The 18334-nt window shown below is 50.3% G+C and overlaps 7 protein-coding genes across 7 annotated transcripts; 4 read left to right on the forward strand and 3 right to left on the reverse strand.

Annotated features, from left to right (window-relative positions):
- Window positions 1–248: 248 nt before the first annotated feature.
- Window positions 249–3791, forward strand: N7443_008306 (uncharacterized protein; the record flags this gene model as incomplete). The annotated part of the gene is made up of 1 exon (XM_056888362.1): window positions 249–3791. One exon carries the CDS (start codon window positions 249–251, stop codon window positions 3789–3791), a length of 3543 nt encoding a protein of 1180 aa, XP_056737664.1.
- Window positions 3792–4127: 336 nt separating this feature from the next.
- N7443_008307 (putative NADPH oxidase (NoxA)) lies at window positions 4128–5960 on the reverse strand (the record flags this gene model as incomplete). The annotated part of the gene is made up of 4 exons (XM_056888363.1): window positions 4128–5017; window positions 5080–5489; window positions 5545–5799; window positions 5848–5960. 4 exons carry the CDS (start codon window positions 5958–5960, stop codon window positions 4128–4130), a joined length of 1668 nt encoding a protein of 555 aa, XP_056737665.1.
- A 3619-nt stretch (window positions 5961–9579) lies between these two features.
- On the forward strand, window positions 9580–10557 carry N7443_008308 (mismatch-specific DNA-glycosylase; the record flags this gene model as incomplete). Its single annotated transcript, XM_056888364.1, has 1 exon — window positions 9580–10557. The coding sequence occupies one exon, from the start codon at window positions 9580–9582 to the stop codon at window positions 10555–10557; it is 978 nt and encodes a 325-aa protein (XP_056737666.1).
- Window positions 10558–11027: 470 nt separating this feature from the next.
- N7443_008309 (SBDS family protein) lies at window positions 11028–11479 on the reverse strand (the record flags this gene model as incomplete). The annotated part of the gene is made up of 3 exons (XM_056888365.1): window positions 11028–11087; window positions 11142–11265; window positions 11316–11479. 3 exons carry the CDS (start codon window positions 11477–11479, stop codon window positions 11028–11030), a joined length of 348 nt encoding a protein of 115 aa, XP_056737667.1.
- A 359-nt stretch (window positions 11480–11838) lies between these two features.
- On the reverse strand, window positions 11839–14544 carry N7443_008310 (putative Rho guanyl nucleotide exchange factor; the record flags this gene model as incomplete). Its single annotated transcript, XM_056888366.1, has 6 exons — window positions 11839–12770; window positions 12817–13042; window positions 13100–13318; window positions 13371–13592; window positions 13624–13938; window positions 13996–14544. 6 exons carry the CDS (start codon window positions 14542–14544, stop codon window positions 11839–11841), a joined length of 2463 nt encoding a protein of 820 aa, XP_056737668.1.
- A 571-nt stretch (window positions 14545–15115) lies between these two features.
- On the forward strand, window positions 15116–15995 carry N7443_008311 (putative 26S proteasome non-ATPase regulatory subunit Nas2; the record flags this gene model as incomplete). The annotated part of the gene is made up of 4 exons (XM_056888367.1): window positions 15116–15265; window positions 15322–15394; window positions 15452–15804; window positions 15864–15995. The coding sequence occupies 4 exons, from the start codon at window positions 15116–15118 to the stop codon at window positions 15993–15995; spliced, it is 708 nt and encodes a 235-aa protein (XP_056737669.1).
- A 650-nt stretch (window positions 15996–16645) lies between these two features.
- N7443_008312 (Ran family GTP-binding nuclear protein) lies at window positions 16646–17984 on the forward strand (the record flags this gene model as incomplete). The annotated part of the gene is made up of 6 exons (XM_056888368.1): window positions 16646–16716; window positions 16965–17016; window positions 17227–17319; window positions 17381–17534; window positions 17584–17789; window positions 17853–17984. 6 exons carry the CDS (start codon window positions 16646–16648, stop codon window positions 17982–17984), a joined length of 708 nt encoding a protein of 235 aa, XP_056737670.1.
- Window positions 17985–18334: the final 350 nt, after the last annotated feature.

Genomic DNA, 18334 nt, shown 5'->3' on the forward strand with positions numbered 1-18334 from the left:
TCTCTCTCGTATGTTTGAACAGGGTTGCTTGCTACCTCGAATCGGCGCGCGCAGATATTGAGGCGGTTTACAAGCAACTTTTTTTCTGACGGGGCCCGCTCTCACCGCCTCCGGAACAACAGTTCGCCCGGGTTATCAGATGGCGCCGCGCGCGATAACAGCAGCAACGGTCCGCGACGATGGACTCGTTGGGTTCGCAGGTGAGTATGCGCTTTTGCTTTGTTAAGGTTGAATCTCACTGACCTCCAATGCAGGACAAAAAGTCCATCCCGCGCTTCTCCAGCTTTAAACCTCCTCCCCCGAAGCCTGATCTACCAAGTGATCGCCGCCGCGAAACATCTCAGCAAGACGATCGTGACTCTCATAGGTCAAAACACGGTCGAAATGAACGCCGGTCTCGCTCGCCTGGATGCTCCGATCGCAATGACAGAGCTCGATCCTTGGATCGATCTGCACGTTCAAAAGGGCGGCGCCATAGTCCTTCACGTAATCGTCGCAGATCTAGAGAACGGCAACAATCGCGCGACCACCGTGAATCACGGAGCACCAAAGGAGAAACTCAGGGGGATGAAGCTCATGCTCTTCGTGCCTTGAGCGAGGCCAGAAATCAGCCGCCTAATGATGAGCATGATCTCTTTATTATCGATCGGAGAGGAGACCGGCACAATATCACCTACGGCGCCACACACCGTTATGCCGTCCCCAACTTTCGCCGGGCTGGTAGTGGGCGAGTCATTGGGATTAACACGAGGTACTCGATTGATCGTGAACACCGGGAAACCGACACTTTGGTTTTACGCACCAGAGAACAAGGATTTGCGGACGGGGCCAGGTCTAAATCAACCAGGCTTATGTCCAAAGGCTTCACTCAGCCAACACAGCTGTTTCGCCTCAAAGCAGAAGGTATCAGTGGCGCGGCTTTTGAGCACATGCAAGACTTCATACAGTTCGACTCTACAACTCAGCACAACCCCTACGATGATAATGACTCGGCCGACGACCGTCATGCTTACCGGTCGATATATGGAAAAGCAAAGGATGAAGACGTGGTTCCGGGAGAGCTGGAATCACTGCCTGATTCCATTACCCTGGAACAGGATATTCAAGTCGACATTGATGCGGACAGAAAGGCCCGCAATGCCGAGCTATCGCGTGCCATAGAATCTCACCCGATGGACGTTGCAGCTTGGCTCAGGTTAATCGATCACCAGGACACGCTAATTCTTGGTGCAACCGACGAGTCTCGTTCCTTTACCTACGCTGAGCGACAAAGCTTGGCCGAAGTTAAGTTGTCTCTCTATGAGAAAGCTCTCAAAAAGGTGGGCGAAAGTCCTCACAGGGATCGTCTTCTTCTGGGTCGACTGTACGAGGGTGCAAAATTATGGAATAGAGAAAATCTTTTAGCTGAGTGGAAGGGTGTGCTGAAGAAAAACCCTGCGTTTATCGGTCTCTGGGTCAAATACATCGACTTCCGCCAGACAGATTTCCAAGATTTTGCTTTCGAGCAATGCAATTCAATTTTCATTGACTGTTTGAGACTCAATGCATCGAGCGCAGCAAGTCCTTACAAAACGCAAGTCCAATGTTACTTGTTCCTGCGCTTGACCCTCTTTCTACGCGAATCGGGATATATTGAACTCTCCGTCGGTCTCTGGCAGGCAGTGCTGGAGTTTACCTGTTTCAGGCCATCATCTTTCGCTGAAGACAACGACAAAGAAGGTGCTCTTTCTTCCTTTGCCAACTTTTGGGAGTCAGAAGTGGCACGAATCGGAGAACTTGGCGCAGCAGGCTGGCGAAATGCCGCAAGCTCTGATGTCGACCCAAGCACCCATGTTTACGAGCTTGAAGTCGATTCTACAGACATTTTGACCTCTTGGGCTAACGCGGAGAGGGAGCGACTTCTGGACTCCCAAATGCCAGCGCGAAGCATCGATGATTTCAAATCCGGCATGGACGATGCGTACACAGTGGTTCTTTTCTCAGACTTACAGAATATTCTGCCGTTATTCTGGGAAGTGAATAACCTGGATGATCTTATTGACAGCTTCCTATATTTCTGTCATTTGCCACACCTGACAGTCCCTCAGAATGCTCCGACCACCCGTTTATGGAGTGGGGACAATTTTGTGCGGAATGAAATCTTGGACAATGCTCAAAATGATCTATCTCCTTGGATGTCGACCCAGGGGGATAACTCACAAGCATCCAAATTGCCTTTTTCCTTCCAGGTTTCCAACTTTCTTCACACGACTGATACTATGTTCGCTGCGCCTGGAGAATGGTTCTCCTCACTTCAAGCATGGGCCAAAAACGCTTCGAGCAAATCATCGGTCATCAATTCAAACTGGGTGCGACAGACCCTTCGCACCTTGGCGGAGATTCTTCCGACCGATAATGAATTGGCTGAGTGTGCCTTAGCAGTCGACTTTGCCTGCGATCGAGACGCAGCCAATAAATTCGCAAAGCGGTTATTGAAGACAAGGTCTTCGAACTTGAGACTCTATAATTGCTTTGCTCTGATGCAGTCTCGCACTGGGGCCCAATCGACTGCAAACCATGTATGGTCCACTGCACTCACGATGAGCAAAGACTTCGAGGACTATGACAAGATCGACTGCGGTCTTCTGTGGAACTCGTGGACGTGGGAGAGCCTTCAGAATGGAGACCTCGTGCGCGCTTCATATGTCCTGCATGCGATGTTGTCCAAGAGTATTGATCTCGCTTCCTTTTCCGTGGCTTCTGATCCTGTACATTTCAGTGCTACCAGTATGCTGCGCGTCCAAAGTTTTCTAAGCGAGTCTCAAGAGAGGGCGCTAGCCTACAGGAAGCCTCAGGTGTACTCTTCTTACACAGACTGTCTTGCCTTGCTTCTATACATCGTGGAAGGCTCTTTCGAGGCATCCCTTAAGATCTACGCATCAGCGGTTCTGAGGCTTAGAAATTTACCCGTGCAGGAAGAGAACATGAAGGCTTTCACCGCGGAGTTGCTGCATCAGTCTCGGGCGAGACTGATTTATTTCCATGTTGAACGGAAAGGAAATTTCAAGCCGATCCAGATTCACAATCTTCTCAAAGAGAGCATATCCATCTTCCCTCACAACACACTCTTCCTCTCGCTCTTTATGTGGAATGAAGCCCGCTTCCCGATCTTTGATCGGATTCGGGACATTCACGATCTCACCAAAAGCACCGACCCAGACAGTCGGTATCGACTCGACGGTGACTTCGGCCTCCGAGGCATCGCTCAGAGTACACCCATCTCCACTCACCTCTTCTCCATTTATAATGAACTGTGCCGTCCGGTATTCACTGGCAGTACTGCTCACTCCGCACGAGCCGCCTTCGAGAAAGCAATTGGCGAACATTCCGCCCTAGCTTCAATCAAGCCAGGCGACAGGGATACACACTACAGCTTTGACGTCGACAGTGCACGGTCAAATCTTGCTGTCTGGAAGCTCTACATCTCCTTTGAACTCTATCAGACTCGGGATATCCATGCTGCAAAAGCTGTGTTTTACCGAGCCATTCGCGCCTGTCCCTGGTCCAAAGAGCTTATCATGCTTGCTTTCGAGCATCTTCGAGAGGACCTAGTCCAGCGTCATCCCAAAATCCTCAGCAGGAAACAGACCGTGGCCTCCGGCTTCAATTTCGACGAGCTCTGCCAGCTGTACAATATTCTCATTGAAAAGCAATTGCGGGTGCATTTGAATATTCAGAACGACATTTTTGATGTTCTTGCTCAGCGGCGTATCGCTTCTGAGTCAACCGAAGGACCCGAAGATTCTCCATGAGGCAGAGCTAGTCAGGTAAATTTTACACTCAATTGTCTCTCTGCAGATGTGTGCACTATGTGTATAATACCAGCCTTTAAAAACCTACGAACTGCACATAATTATGGCAGGAAATGGTATCACTGAATTGGATAATATGTCGCGGTCATCAACTATAGTACAGGACAGGAAGCTGTCCGGCGAATGTAATCTTCAGCACAAAGGCCGTACATAAGCTCCACCAAAAGGAGAACAAACAAAACGGAGATTCATAATTCATCAAGTCGTATGCGATCACAAATATCGCCGTATCCAAGAGAAAAGAAAAAAATAGAGGAAGAAGAAAACGAAAAAAACCTAAAAGTGCTCCTTCCAGAACTTGAATTTCACATTTTTCGTTGACGAGGCTCTCGCAGCGTCACTGATATCTTGTGCTGCGGTGTTAGGTCCGCAGAAGTAGACACCAATTTCTGTCGTTGATGCACTTTGTAAACCTCTGATATAAGTCTGATCGTGAAGGCCAATACGCATAGCAGTGAACAGACGCTTGAAGTCCGGACGGCCGAAGTTCGTCTGACTTTTCAGCTCTGTGAGCGGATCCAGCGCTTGACCGACCGAATTGAGATAGATATTTGCCGCTGTATCATCATCAAGCCGTTGAGTCAGGTACGTGTGAATACGTAAGAACTCGATACTGCCCTCGTAGGCGGCAGTGTTGGCAGACTGGGCTTCCAAAGACGAGAGAAGCGCCTGGAACCATTCAAAGGAAGAGGTATCCTTGCAAATCCAGATGAACTCAACACGTCTTAGTCGACGAGGGGGGTTAGGGCAAGATCGAAGATGCCAAATGTTTTTCAAGATCGACGCCCATGGTGTGACACCGATTCCGGTTCCGATCAAAACAGCAATTTCATTCTCAAAAACGTCTTCGGCGGGTGCACCATAAGGCCCATCGATGCGAAGCTTTGGCATCATTTGTCCATTTTGAAGCGCGACTTCGTACATGCCAAGTGGGTCGAGACCTTCAAGATCCTTTGCTTGAGCAGGACCGCATCCTAGTGCATCACCGAGTGCTCGGGTAAAGTCGCCGACTTGGCGGACGTGGACGCTGATGTAGGGGTCAAACGGACAGGATGTAATAGTAAAGGGATGCCATTGAGAGCTGGAGACGTCCGGGACTTGGATGAAGATCCACTGTCCGGCTTTGTATTTCATGCTCGGCTTGTGGAATTGGATTTCCATGGCAGCTGTTTCCCCGCTGTTAGCATCTCATGTCCGATGTGTTCTAGGCTGGGTCTGTTTCACTTACCATATGGATGGCGGATAACCTTGGTAATCATAGTCTCGCGCCTAGACCGAATCTCACGATAGAGCCGCTCAAGGAGATATAGGGAACCTGCTACGAGCTCCCATCTCCAGCCTTCATAGCCCAGACAATGATTCCAGAACTCCTTACCCGCAAATGGTGAGTAGGGGTCGACAGTGTCTCGGACGAAGCACCCAGTGGCATGGGTATAAAGCGCGAGCGTAAACGGAATGAATAGATGATGCGTGTACCAGAATGTTTCGTATGCTTGCTGTCGAATACGGTGATGAGCAGTGGTATAAATCAGCATCATACACAAAAGCATGACATGACCTGTGATACCACCGGCTTGAGTGAAATGGATTTGAACAGCCAGCTCGGGGCGGACTTCATCTTTCTCGATGTTGTAGAAACTATTACATATTAGCACAGCAACTTTCGGCCGGGGGTGTACAAGGCTGTAGATACTTGACGTAATGTGCTGCAGTGTGAATTGCGGTAAAGACCAGCAGAGCGTACGCAATCTGGCGATGAAACCATGCCGATTCATCAAGCGGTAGCCACCTGATCTGCGGTCTGAGCCACCGTAAGACATTCCTGCACATAGGCAGAAGGATCAGAGTTGCGTCAATCGAGAGCACTAGGCCTGCACCTCTCGAGATCCAGACTGAGTAGGTGAGGACATTAAGCCCTGCAAGTTTCGAGCTACTTGCTTGGATATACCTATCTTCTTGTTAGCGAGGACAACGACTTCCTGGGGATATGACACACCATCCGACCGCAAAAACACCAAAATGAATTGCCCAGAAAAAGAGATAGAACAGAATCTTAGAAGGCGTCAGGCCATTTCGCTTGAGCCAGGAATCTTCATTAGACACGACCATTTTGCAGTGAAATTTTGATGTCGACCAGCGACGGTGCTGAGTGATTAAGGAGCGACGAGCAACGTAGGTTGTCCAGCAACCTGAAGGCTCTGAGATAAGACCTTAGTCTTTTGGTCACAAAAATTGCACCCTATTCGGGTCAGGTATTTGGGTATTTGAGACGTGAGAAAAAATAGTTCGTCTGCGTCTTCGCTTCTCCATGAACCTGGTCCAAGATCACAACCACCCCCACCGGCCTGGGGGGTTTTCTTGATCTGAGAGATAGCAGAGAGACTTTTGAATAGCTTGTCGAAAGGACAGCTGTCACATCCGTGTAATGGCAAGAAAATGATGCGCCTGGCTGCAGAATTTTCGCCACAAATGCTCAATCTCTTGATGTGTTGTTCTTGGTGCGCTCCGTGAAACAGTCCGCTACTAGTTCTTTAGAGAGTCACGGCGATGCTAGACGCCCATGAGATGGCACTTGGGATACGTAACTCTCAAGCTGACTTGATCATAGTGGGTTGAATGGATAAAGACGGTAGGACGGAGGTTGACAATCCCAGCGTTGTGGTTTTACCTGCAGGGGTGAGGGGGGGGGGGGGGGGGGGGCCGATCTATAATTACATCGCTTCGGCCACAGCAACCGGGAACGAACCGACGTGTGGGCTCTTCTCAACCTATCTACGTCTGTGCATTGATTTTCGAGGGCAATGACCTCTTCCGTGATGTGATAGGTGTCCGCCCGTAAGCTAGAAACCTTCCAAGACTGGGGGGCTGGTGATTCCACGCCGTCTTATCCATGGTCTCGTTAAATCTTACCACCTTGCGACGCATGATGCCTTGGCCTTTTTTAAAAATATCTTTGGCACGATCGCCTTGGCATTCAGGCTGGACTGGGCAGCACATGGCAAACCGGGCACAGATCATGAATTTGTGACCATATTGGGCTAATGCACTATGATTCTGATCGTCCTATGATGCCACTGAGGAAACGAATCCAGATGCAGAAGCCGGAATCGTGCTTCTGTGGAGTCGATATAGGGCGCATTCGGACAGCGATGGGACCAGAAAGAGACCTGAATGGGCCCGTCTGGAAAGAACGGGGAGAGTAGTCCCAGAATGGATAAAGAGGAGGCTGGTGAGTGGCCAGCGGCAAGTGAAGCCCGGTCAAAACATTACTCCACGGCAGGCCTATAACACGCATTCTGCAAGCGCTCATTGCTCATCACACGGGGACTCCGGGGCAGAGTCGGTGAAGCCCTGTCAATTCGGCTCAATGGTCCTACTTGGGACTGATCCTTCCCAAGTTGCTCTGAAAATAGCTGTGACTCGAGCCGCTAGCTCTTTGCCCCTCACTAATATCATGGTCCACTTGGTACTGTACATCACAGTTGATCACTGTGATCACTGTGATCATTTTGATCATAGGGGCCAGAGCCTTTGGCCTCTGAAGCTTCTTAAATCTTATTCTTTCCAGGGGTGTACAGGGTACAACGTTGAGTCAGGGCCGGGGCAGTCATCTGATCCGATGGATTGGAAATATCCTGTCTCTGGTACCATACTGGAAACACGCAGAACAATCAACCGTCTGTAGGCCACAATTGAAATGTGGGTGAAACTCCAGTCCGCGAATAACGAGACCTGGAAGCGTGTGCCACGAGCTGCATCTCATCACGCCAAGGTACGGCGCGATGGGCTCTGATTTGTCTACACCCGCACAACGATCCGCTCCGTCACATCCCCTGTTCCCCAATCACACCGCAGCGAGGACCACTTGAAGAAATCAAAATGAGGGGATGCCAAGGACTCGGACCTGTTCAGCCTACCGATTGGTCTCTGGCGCTTAGCATCCGTGCGGGACGACTTCTCTTGAGATGCACAGCTTCGGTCACCTTTTGGCGCCCAGGCGGTCCATTCTCGTCGATGCGAATTGCCTGGTGGATTCGCTTCCTGTCTAAGTATAGAATGTGTAGATTCCCCGCTTGCATGCCATTTGAACTCTACCAGTTTCTTCCTCCGATCCATTCAATCATGCCATCGCGATAAGGCCATCAGTATGCCGTACCCCTCAGTGCGAGCATCCTAGGGCAATCTATCACTACAAACCCTCACGAACCTCTAAACTCTTTACGGTAGACTTTAGACGGAAATACCGAGATCAACTTGCTCCCTCATAGCCCACCATACACCCGCGCGATCTACAACCCTGACGTTGAGTTTGCGCAGTTCACTACTCTGTCGCCACGAGCACTGTGACATTTCGCTGGCCGAAATTCCTCTTCAATAATTGACACTAAACAACATAATCCGTCGGAATGGGCAGACTCATCAAGAACCACTGGGGAAGGTTGATCATCCTCACTGCTTCAGCTTGTAGGCGCCCCAGACCCATTCGCCGCTAATCAAGCGCTGACAAGGTTCCATGACAGACCAAATCGCAAGCGCAATCGAAGGCTTCATCTGGCCCAAGGTCTTCTGGGACTTCGTCTCCAAGAACCTAGACGCCGCCGTTCACCCAATACCAGTTCTCCAAATACTCAACTTAATAATGGGCCTCGTAGGCCTGGCTTGGGAATGGCCATTAAAGCCACTAGCAGGATCTCTGCCACATCGCAGCATCGAAATCCGACTTGTGGTATATCCACTGAGCGCTCTCTTTGCGGCCTTGCTTTATCAGGGTACTGACCCTGCGATATACTACCTGGTCGGTATTGGGGTGTACTTTTGGGCATACAGCGAAGGCGAGGTACGTCAGAGAATCACCCGTCTAGATTTTGAACCTTACTAATATCATGTTCAGGTTGTATGTGCGGAGCCCTGGACGTTACCAAAGAGATCAAGGATGCTGAAAGCATAACCTTTTTGTTCGGTCTGGTGCATTGAGTGTACCGGACGCAGATCATGTATATAAACCATAATACCCCCGATCACGATTGAAATGAGCTTTTAATGGAACACCCCGTCGATGCATTTACAGTTCTCATTTTATTTTGCTCCTTAAATGCTGCCCAAATGCAAGGCTACGGTCCTGTCGAATCCACCGGCTCTGTCCGCAATATCCGTCCTACCCAGATCGCCAACAAGATTCCACCCCGTCGTGATGCTCATTCTTCTATCACCCGATCTTGAATGCCGATTTGATCAACCTCTAAAAAGTCACAGACGCCCGCTCTACATTCTCCAAGCCTATTTTGCATATTCCTCACTCTTCGGGCCAAGAGATGCATTTCCTTTGCAGGCGAATTCCCCGGGGTTTTTTTTCCTTAATAAGGTCACTAAACGGTCTGTCTCAATCGCCGAAACTTCATCACACCGTGTGCACTCTTTTGCCATTCAACAGGATATCACAGCCTGTAATTTTAGCAGCAATAGTCATTTAGAAAAATCTACATCTCCGAGATGTGAAGCAATGTCGACGTAACACGGTGATGCCTTATAACAAGGTCGCCGACATGGGCTCCACGTGATCGACATGGAAAAACAAGAATTGATCATTCCCTTTCGTCAGCTCTTCACGCAAAAAGTGAGATCTTGGCCAGCATTTCATGATAACCCCAGGCGGGTAAAATTTCTTAAATGAGGCTAATTAAAGTACTGACTCTAGATCGACTCTTCAACAAACAGTTTCGGAAGAGGTATGCATGCCTTCGAAGCTTGTCCAGAGGCTCACTTCGAAGCCGATGAGGCCGTGGCTGGAGCGAGCTCAGAGCCTATGCCCGTGGAAAGGATAGCCAGCTTTGGCGGCGCCCTGGAACTGCAGCGATTTCTCCACACAGACAAAGATACCTCGACGATAACGAAAGCATCCGAGCCTGAACCCAAAGTTGAAAAGGAATCGCCAAATTCAACCCATTACAAGGTTACCAGCAATGGATCACCGGGTCCTATCAGGAGTCTAAGGCGACGAACGAGGAGAACGACTACCACATCACTTACCCAGACAACACCATCGACCCCGACCGGCAACCGTATCCCCGCACGAGCACGCAGCCGAGATGAACAACCTCCCACTGTCGGAAATTACCTCAAAGACACCGTCGAACCGGGTCTGGTCCTCCTCCTCGTGGGAGTAAACCCGGGGATAATGACCGGGCTAACGGGGTTTGCATATGCACATCCAACAAACTTGTTCTGGAAATTGCTTTATTCCTCTGGGATCACGACCAGATTACACCCACCAAGAGATACCTACGACCTGCCGAGACTATACAGAGTAGGCAACACGAACATCGTCGAGCGGCCCACGCGCGACGCTCAAATGCTCAGCAAACAGGAAATGAACGACGGTGTCCCGATCCTAGAGGCCAAAATAAGAGAGAACCGGCCCGAGGCCGTATGTCTAGTCGGGAAGGGTATATGGGAAGCCGTATTCCGAGTGAAACAAGGGCGGCCAATACGTAAAGAGGAATTCAAGTATGGATGGCAAGATCCCTGGGTCATGGGCGAAGATTCGAGCTGGGGCGGAGCACGACTCTTCGTCGCGACTACGACAAGCGGCTTGGCTACGAGCCACACGCGTGCTCAGAAACAGGAAATATGGGCTGAATTGGGACTGTGGGTGCAGGAGAGGAGAGAGGCTTGGCATCGTGACTTGAAGTCTCATCATGAGTCTTAAGGGAATAATTCCCGGCTTTGCGTGGCACTTTTGGACCGATGCCTAATGCTTACGTTGGGCGGATGGCACACCTTTATACGCTATGATGAATTTGAACGATATAAGATATTTACGATATAAGAGGTTTAGTTCACGCATTTGTTCAATAGATAGAAGTTAGTGTTTCGAATGAATATGGTATTTGTTTAACGAGTTTCATCGTCTTTCTCATTATCTCATGATATCAGGTAAGGAAGCCTGTCCACAGCTTATGCACAATCCCATAATAAACCCCCAACTCACAAGTCATCAAGGCTCGCCGGCCGGTCAACAATGCTCAAAGGTCAATGCAAACGAGGTAGTGAGACCGCGACGCCGAGGTGGTAGAAGATAGACCGAGGAATAAATAGCTTGGTGGGAAAATGGAGGACGGATTGATCAAGACTGCCGGGGCTGCCCGGTGTCTTTCGTCATCTCTGAGTAGGTTGGATTTACCGGCCGATGTTCTGAGGGCCCTTGGAATCGTTCTTGCTGCCCTCACGCTCGCGGGCCTGTATGCATTGTTAATGAAAGAACTTAGTGGCATGTCATTGGGGAATACGAACAGTGTTATGTTGGAATTCGCCGCCTTCGAGGATCTTAATCATGCAAGTATCCTCATCCGCGGTGCCGAACTCGTTCGCCAGAGCGGCTTTGCTGGCAGTGTCCAGGACACCCTGAGCACCGTGGCTAAAACAGGGTTAGCAGGAGCCAGGTATGTAGGCTTCACTGAGACTTACGAGTGAGTGAGGAAAATCTTCCATCCGTTCAAAACATCGGCGAGGGCGATGCTGCGGTCCTCCTTCCACTTCTTCAGGATTTCCAAGTCATCGACGAAGACAACAAAGTCTTCAGTCTTGCCCTTGTAGAAAATCTTAGAGGTGGTATCGTTGGCGCGAGGCATATTGTAAATTGGTTCAGGAAGTTATTTGGGTGAGAGGAAGAAAGAGAGCTGAGGGGAGGAGCTTTAAAGGTGGGATGAGGGTCGGTGACGTCACGGCCGTTTTGGACAGCTAATGCTCGTGTGTCATGGGAAGCTTCCTTTCTCTTCTCCCTTGCGACGTCATCTACTAGCTCCAAGGTGGGCAAGGTGGGCCCCCGGGCTTGACTGGTGCAATAAAGTCAATTGCTTTCATTCTTCGCAGCTATTACGTTTCGCCAAGCTAATAACAATGTTTCCTTGGGCTCTTTCCAACTCCACCTACGTCGCCCATAGCTGACGCTGATCCCCACCTTTTAATCTCCTGTCCCTGGTCCTCCTGGTCAACGTTTGGGAGTTTTCGGGGAAAGCACATTGAAGAGTGAGATTGGTGACGTCCACTTCTTTCGTGATGGAGTCTCGAAGTTGCTCTCCTGACTCGAACCCTTCTCGCTGCGCGGCGAAGATGCAGACCCTGCAGACTTCATGGATGTTCGAAAGCGAATAGTCCTTGAGCTTCCCAATGGCGTCGTTGGTGACATGGGAGACTCGCAATCTGGGTCCGGTGATCGTTGCTGATCGGTGAACCCATCATGGCCCGCTACCATTTCCTTCTCCTCGACGCTATATTCCTCAACAGATCGGGCATCGGCAACCACAGGACTAGAGTTGCCGATACTGACCGAGCTAGATCGTTTCGTGAACCCAGCGTGGAGACTCAGACGTCTCATGATCGAGCCCCGCCGGAAGAGATCCCCTCGACCAAGCACCATGCCCGGCATTGGAAGCACATCTCGATTGTAGACATCCGCGATCATTCGCTCCAGTCGGATTCGATCCATCCTTCTCGCGACCAGAGTCAGTGCCCCGCGCACGACCGGTGTCTTCGGCCGCTCAAACTCTCCACCGCCGCTTTGTGGACTCGCTGCTTCCTCGGACATGTGCGGATAATGGGTCTTCTTGATGATAATATGCTGAACATTCGCTTTGCGCGACACTGTCATAGAATCCATGGAGGATCTTCTAGTAAGAGAGGTCGCTGTAAATCGAACGCGGTCGAGGGGAAGCAGCAACAAGTTCACGAAGGAGTACTTTCTGGGATCTATTGCTGGCCCGGGGTTGGCCATCTCAGCCAATGATGCAGAACATTTCAATATCTCCATTTTCCAGTGTTTCTCTTCTGTCGCAGATGATGCACTGAGCACAAATTCGTGGCTGTCTTCTTGATCCTGGAAGAGAAGCTTCCATGAGAATGGACATCCGTAACAGTAGAGTCCTAGTGGGTTAGATGAATTCCAAATAAAAAGCTGAGCATCGCTTACCTCGTCCGTTCTGAGGGGTGTCCGTCCGCAAGTCTCCCAAGTAAATACATGCAACAACTACAAGGCGACGGAAGTCCTCAACTCCTTTGACAAAAACGAGATAGCAATTGAAGAGAACGCATACCATGAAGTCTCCGACAATACTCTCTGGTGTCTGGTACGTAACATGAAGAACGCCACAAAGCGTCAGTGGACCGAGCTCTTTATATATATCCTGCAGCATGAACTACTCATAATCATGTTAGTGACAAGCACGCTAACTAGATAGACGGAGGGAATTTACCGATTCAGAGAAAGATAACTTTTCTTGAAGAATGATGGTCTTTTGAATGCGATCTTTGTTGACTGGATTGCCAGTCGCCGAGTTGATACGAGCAACAAGAATCCGAAGACTCTCCAAAATTTGCCGTATCCCATTATGAGAAGAGGGACAGTCGCTGACCGGTGTGTGTCGCAGGAGATCTTGAAGAAGAAGTGGATATTTGCACAGACGCTGAATAGGCTAGGTTACTAGTTAGCGCATCTCGACCCAGTTTCAATGATTGGAGACCAACTTTGATCATCAAATCACTTAGGTTCATCGACCTATTCTCCTCATGTTTCTTACTCTCCATGGAGGCAACCGACTTGGACAGCGCTTCAATTCCCTGGTCGTAGGCCGACCAGTTTGGGATAGAGCGGCGTAATATGGCGACATCTTGCGCGAGTAGCTCATAGTTAGAGCAAAACTCTTCGTAAGCAGGAAATGATGCGGACTTTTCCGAAGAAGTCAGTGTCTGCATCAACAAGAAATACCAGTCAACTCACCAATTTCTCAATCTCGCGGGCAACTTCGAGACCCTCCAGTGACTCAGCTACCAAAGTCTTGAAGTGCTGGTTGATCGATGCCTTTAAGCTTCGAGTCCTCAGGGATCTGGTCTGCAGTCCCTTCAGGCCCGGCAAATCAAGAATGCCTAAGCGCTTCGACAGACTACCGGAGATAAAGTCGGAAGCTTCACCTCGGCTAGGCAATGCTGACATGGGCGATGCTTTTTCAAGTTGGATAAGAAAGTGTTCATGAATGTCGCGAATTCGCTGGATGTTGTGGTATATCTGAGGCCTGGTGTCGAACATGGATAGTATCTGGGAGCGACAGATTAATACAGATCATTCCGAGGAGACCAGAGATCTCAATATTACCCCGGCAAGAGCTTTCATCCCTTGGACATAATCAGTTTCGGTAGCAAGCAACTCCCGTAACACCTGGCGTCTTTTGGTCGCCCGTAGCTCTACAGCTTCATCCATGCAGTTGCTCGAGATTGGGTGAGATCCTTCGGCTGAAATTCGCATCTCTGAAACAGCACTTTGAGTAGTTGCGCTTTGCGTAGTTCCTCGCGACCTGGCCATGCTTTGACTCGCAATACTCATGGCGGCCGTCTTGACCGTTCCCAGTTGCGAAGAACGCCCAGAGGATCTCTCCCAGAATTGATCTTGGATTGAACCACGACGGGGAACTGTGCTCAGTATTGGGAAGTCAGTAGCCGAAGAGTCCGACCAACCCTCAACATATCGTTCAGAAATCGTCGGTGGCACGCGCTTTCGAGTTCGAAAACTGTCCATCCATTTCTTGAACGGATGGGTCGGTAAAGCTCTTTGCACTGGGCTGTTCTTTTCTGCAGCATCTGGGTCGTTTTTAGTCTCGTTCGACGGTTGTAGGAGCTTATCCGTCTCGTCGTCTTTATACTCCATCATCCCACAAAACGGGATTCGCGCTGGTTTGATGTCGTAGAGCAAACCCTGGTGTCTTCCAGAGCGCCAACAAACCTGAAACAACAGTCGCATCCCAGAAGCAACAACGACTGGTTTCATAGTTCGGCAGTCGCGATGGACGCTGCGCGGGAAGGTGGCGCGCGCAAACAGGAAGTCCAACTTTCGTGATATTCAAGTATACAAACTCTAGCGCATAGCCCCATTCAGGCGAGACCGCATGGTAGCAATGCCATCGGCTCCAGGCAGCTGTTTGTTTCGCTGAGGAACCGATAATTGCAATCTGATCCATGTACGTCATGACGCGAGGCAGCTCAACAGGTGGGATTAAAATTCCGCAGGCCCAAGATCGCATGAATATAGCGGCTATCTATATTCCAGTGCGCATTTTGTCACCGGAAATTCGAAGCCTCGCAGGTACACAAATGTAAATAGCCCCGGGGATTGAAGTATAAACTTTGGAGATGCGCCCGCGCTTATATAAAAACGCGACCCACCGCCCTACACGCCTGCGATGCTTTGATCTTCCCCACCTTCTACTATGGGCATTCCAATGGACGATATTCACGCCCCAACTGTCGCCTCCGGGCCCTCATCCGGCCATTCTGCCCGCGATGTATCGAAGTTGTCGATGCCCGAACTCATGCAAGAGAAGGAACGGATCGAGACGGAGCTGTCTGCGCTGAGCAGCGTTCTCAACTCGGTGAGCTGCCCTGTATCACCCGAAGAAGATTTTCGCTAAGGAGTCAACTTTGCTAGCATGGAGTGACCATGAGGTCGACCCTCACCACCTTCGACGGTTACCCGCGCGACGATATCGACATTGCTCAAGGTACGCTACAACCGAGCTGCGGGCCACTGACTACAATCCGCTGAGATCACTGCCCAGTTCGAACAACGCGAGTACGAATCATCCACCTCAGAAATGACCACAAAGAGGTCATGACACATATTGAGAAGGGCCTGCACGATCACTTTGCCCGACTCCAGAATACGCCAGGCACCACCACGAACGGTACAAGTGTGCCATCCTCTGCGCCGACCTCCGTCACGGACAACAGTATTGCAGATGCTGGCATACTGGGCACACCATTTGCTCGCGTCAATAGCGTAGAGCCTGGCAGCCCAGCACATCAGGCAGGTCTGAAGACGGGAGATCTAGTTCGAGGCTTTGGCAGTGTGCACTGGTTGAATCACGAGCGCCTTTCAAAGGTTGCGGAGGCGGTACAACAGAACGAAGGGGTATGCTCGGATCTTCCTGTTCATCTCTGCATCTGAAAACCAAGCTAACTTCCATATAGCGTCCTCTGTCGGTCAAGGTGGCACGAAAGAATGAGAGTGGATCGGGCACAGCGGAGTTGGATCTACAACTCACTCCGCGGCGCAACTGGGGAGGCCGGGGCCTTCTGGGATGCCATCTGGTGCCATTATGAAAGCGCTGATCAGCCTTCCATATGGTACAGTTGCCACGGTTACTGGGCGAACATCGTGTGGCGGACAGAACTAGGCCGTCCGATACAGCCAAAATTACCCTTTAACAACTTAAGATTTATCTTGCTCATTCATTGTTCTAAATCTGGAGTCGACTTGTCCTAGATTGCTCTGCAACTTACTAGTTTTGAAACCCTGGTGTCCACCAACATATTACAATAGCTACCCTCTCAATACTATGCCTCACTTCACGGTGGGTTCCCCACTGGCAATGTGCTTGACTTCAAAGCAGCGCTCTTAGTTTCCTTTGGCGGTGACCAGATAGGACAAATGGAAAACGTTAGTTTGCGCCAGTGTTATATGAATTCCATTTGGAATGGTGGTTCTTTTTGGACATTTTTGTAGATGCGCAGGGTTGAATTTTGGTGTATGGGTTAGATCAGATGGCTGTATATTTTGACAATATGCTTCGATGTTCCTTTGTATGGCAAATCTGTCTTTTCAAGGGTTGATGTTTTCCTGCTCTCGGGCAGTCAGTTATCCTCCCACATGGACGTTTCCTTTCTTGTACGATGACGCCCTTTATTCATGAATCATGACTCCATCCATGGCTTTGAAAGAGCAGGGATCCTTCCCGAACGAAAATTGGAGCATGGAGCCCAAGTCTCTGGCGAAACTTCCAAGGCCAAAGAGATATGAGTTCATTCGCAGTAGAGAGAGACAGTAAAAAGAAAAATATTGACACTACGTCAGGCCCCCTTCAGGCACACAGACACGTGACCTGCCCGCGACCGGGCCAAAAATTCCAAACGACATTATTCAGACTCCCCTTCCCTTCTTTCCCCCCCTTCACCGCATCTACCAACTCTCCACCTCTACCCATCTCGAAAAAAAACCGCTCCCGCTGAACTATCGGCGTGCGATCTTCTAATACCTAAATCTCATCCTTCATATTCGACATGGCTGATCAGGTCCCCCCCCACCTTCAAGCTCGTCCTGGTCGGTGACGGTGGTACCGGCAAGGTAAGCTCGATTCCGACATCACTGTCGTCGATTGCTGGGCAGAAAAGACGTCGTGTTGCTGGCGACAGTCAGCGACGCCCGATGGCGGCCTTGTCAGCTTCGTTGCTACGATGACCCCCCTTGCCCCGCGATTGTCAACAAAAATGAAAATATCTGCCCAATCGTCGCCTCGTCATTACAACGCCATCGCTAACGCACCCAATTTGACAGACCACCTTCGTCAAGCGCCACTTGACTGGTGAATTCGAGAAGAAGTACATCGCCACTCTTGGTGTCGAGGTTCACCCGTTGAAGTTCACCACCGTACGTGATGCCCCGCCGAACCCCGCTTCGAATTCCTCGGTCGACTAACTCGAAGCGATAGAACCTGGGTGACATCCAGTTTGATGTCTGGGATACCGCCGGTCAGGAGAAGTTCGGTGGTCTCCGTGATGGCTACTACATCAACGGCCAGGCCGGTATCATCATGTTCGATGTTACCTCCCGTATCACCTACAAGAACGTTCCCAACTGGCACCGTGAGTTGTCCCGTCAATCCATCGAATTTTCGTCACTAATTCCATTCAGGTGACCTCGTCCGTGTCTGCGAGAACATTCCCATCGTTCTTTGCGGTAACAAGGTCGACGTGAAGGAGCGCAAGGTCAAGGCCAAGACCATCACCTTCCACCGCAAGAAGAACCTCCAGTACTACGACATCTCTGCCAAGTCCAACTACAACTTCGAGAAGCCCTTCCTGTGGCTCGCCCGCAAGCTGGTTGGCAACCCCCAGCTGGTGCGTATAACCCTCCAACTTCTTGATCTTTTCCAACCGTCCCCTTACTGACCCACCCTGCAGGAGTTCGTTGCTGCCCCCGCCCTCGCTCCCCCCGAGGTCCAGGTCGACCACGAGCAGATGGAGAAGTACCGCCAGGAGATGGAGGCTGCTGTTTCCCAGCCCCTCCCCGACGAGGACGACGCCGACCTGTAAAGCAGTGCATCCAACTCACGGGCCCACGACTTTTCCAGCCCTCCCTTTTTGGCGCGATCTTCGACCAGCCCTTTAGGGGACGGTCTATTCCACGACCGAATGTTTTTGACTTTGCCCCGCGAAAACAAAATCCATTCCCAGAATCACGATACAACGAAAGCGGTTGGGGCAGTGGCGGTTTGAAGAAAGGGACGGCACGATTATGCATTTCTTTTCCTGTTTCCCCCCAACCTTAGTAGCTTAGACCCTTACCATCTCAATGCTTTTTTTTCTCCCCGAAATGAGCACGCTGCATAAAAAAGCAAGTACTCTTTCAACCAGGTCTAAAAGAATTTCTTTTTATGTTCTCA

The sequence above is a fragment of the Penicillium atrosanguineum genome (genome assembly GCF_028827265.1).
Source record: "Penicillium atrosanguineum strain IBT 20685 chromosome Unknown utg000007l_segment0_segment0, whole genome shotgun sequence".
Lineage (NCBI taxonomy): Eukaryota > Fungi > Ascomycota > Eurotiomycetes > Eurotiales > Aspergillaceae > Penicillium > Penicillium atrosanguineum.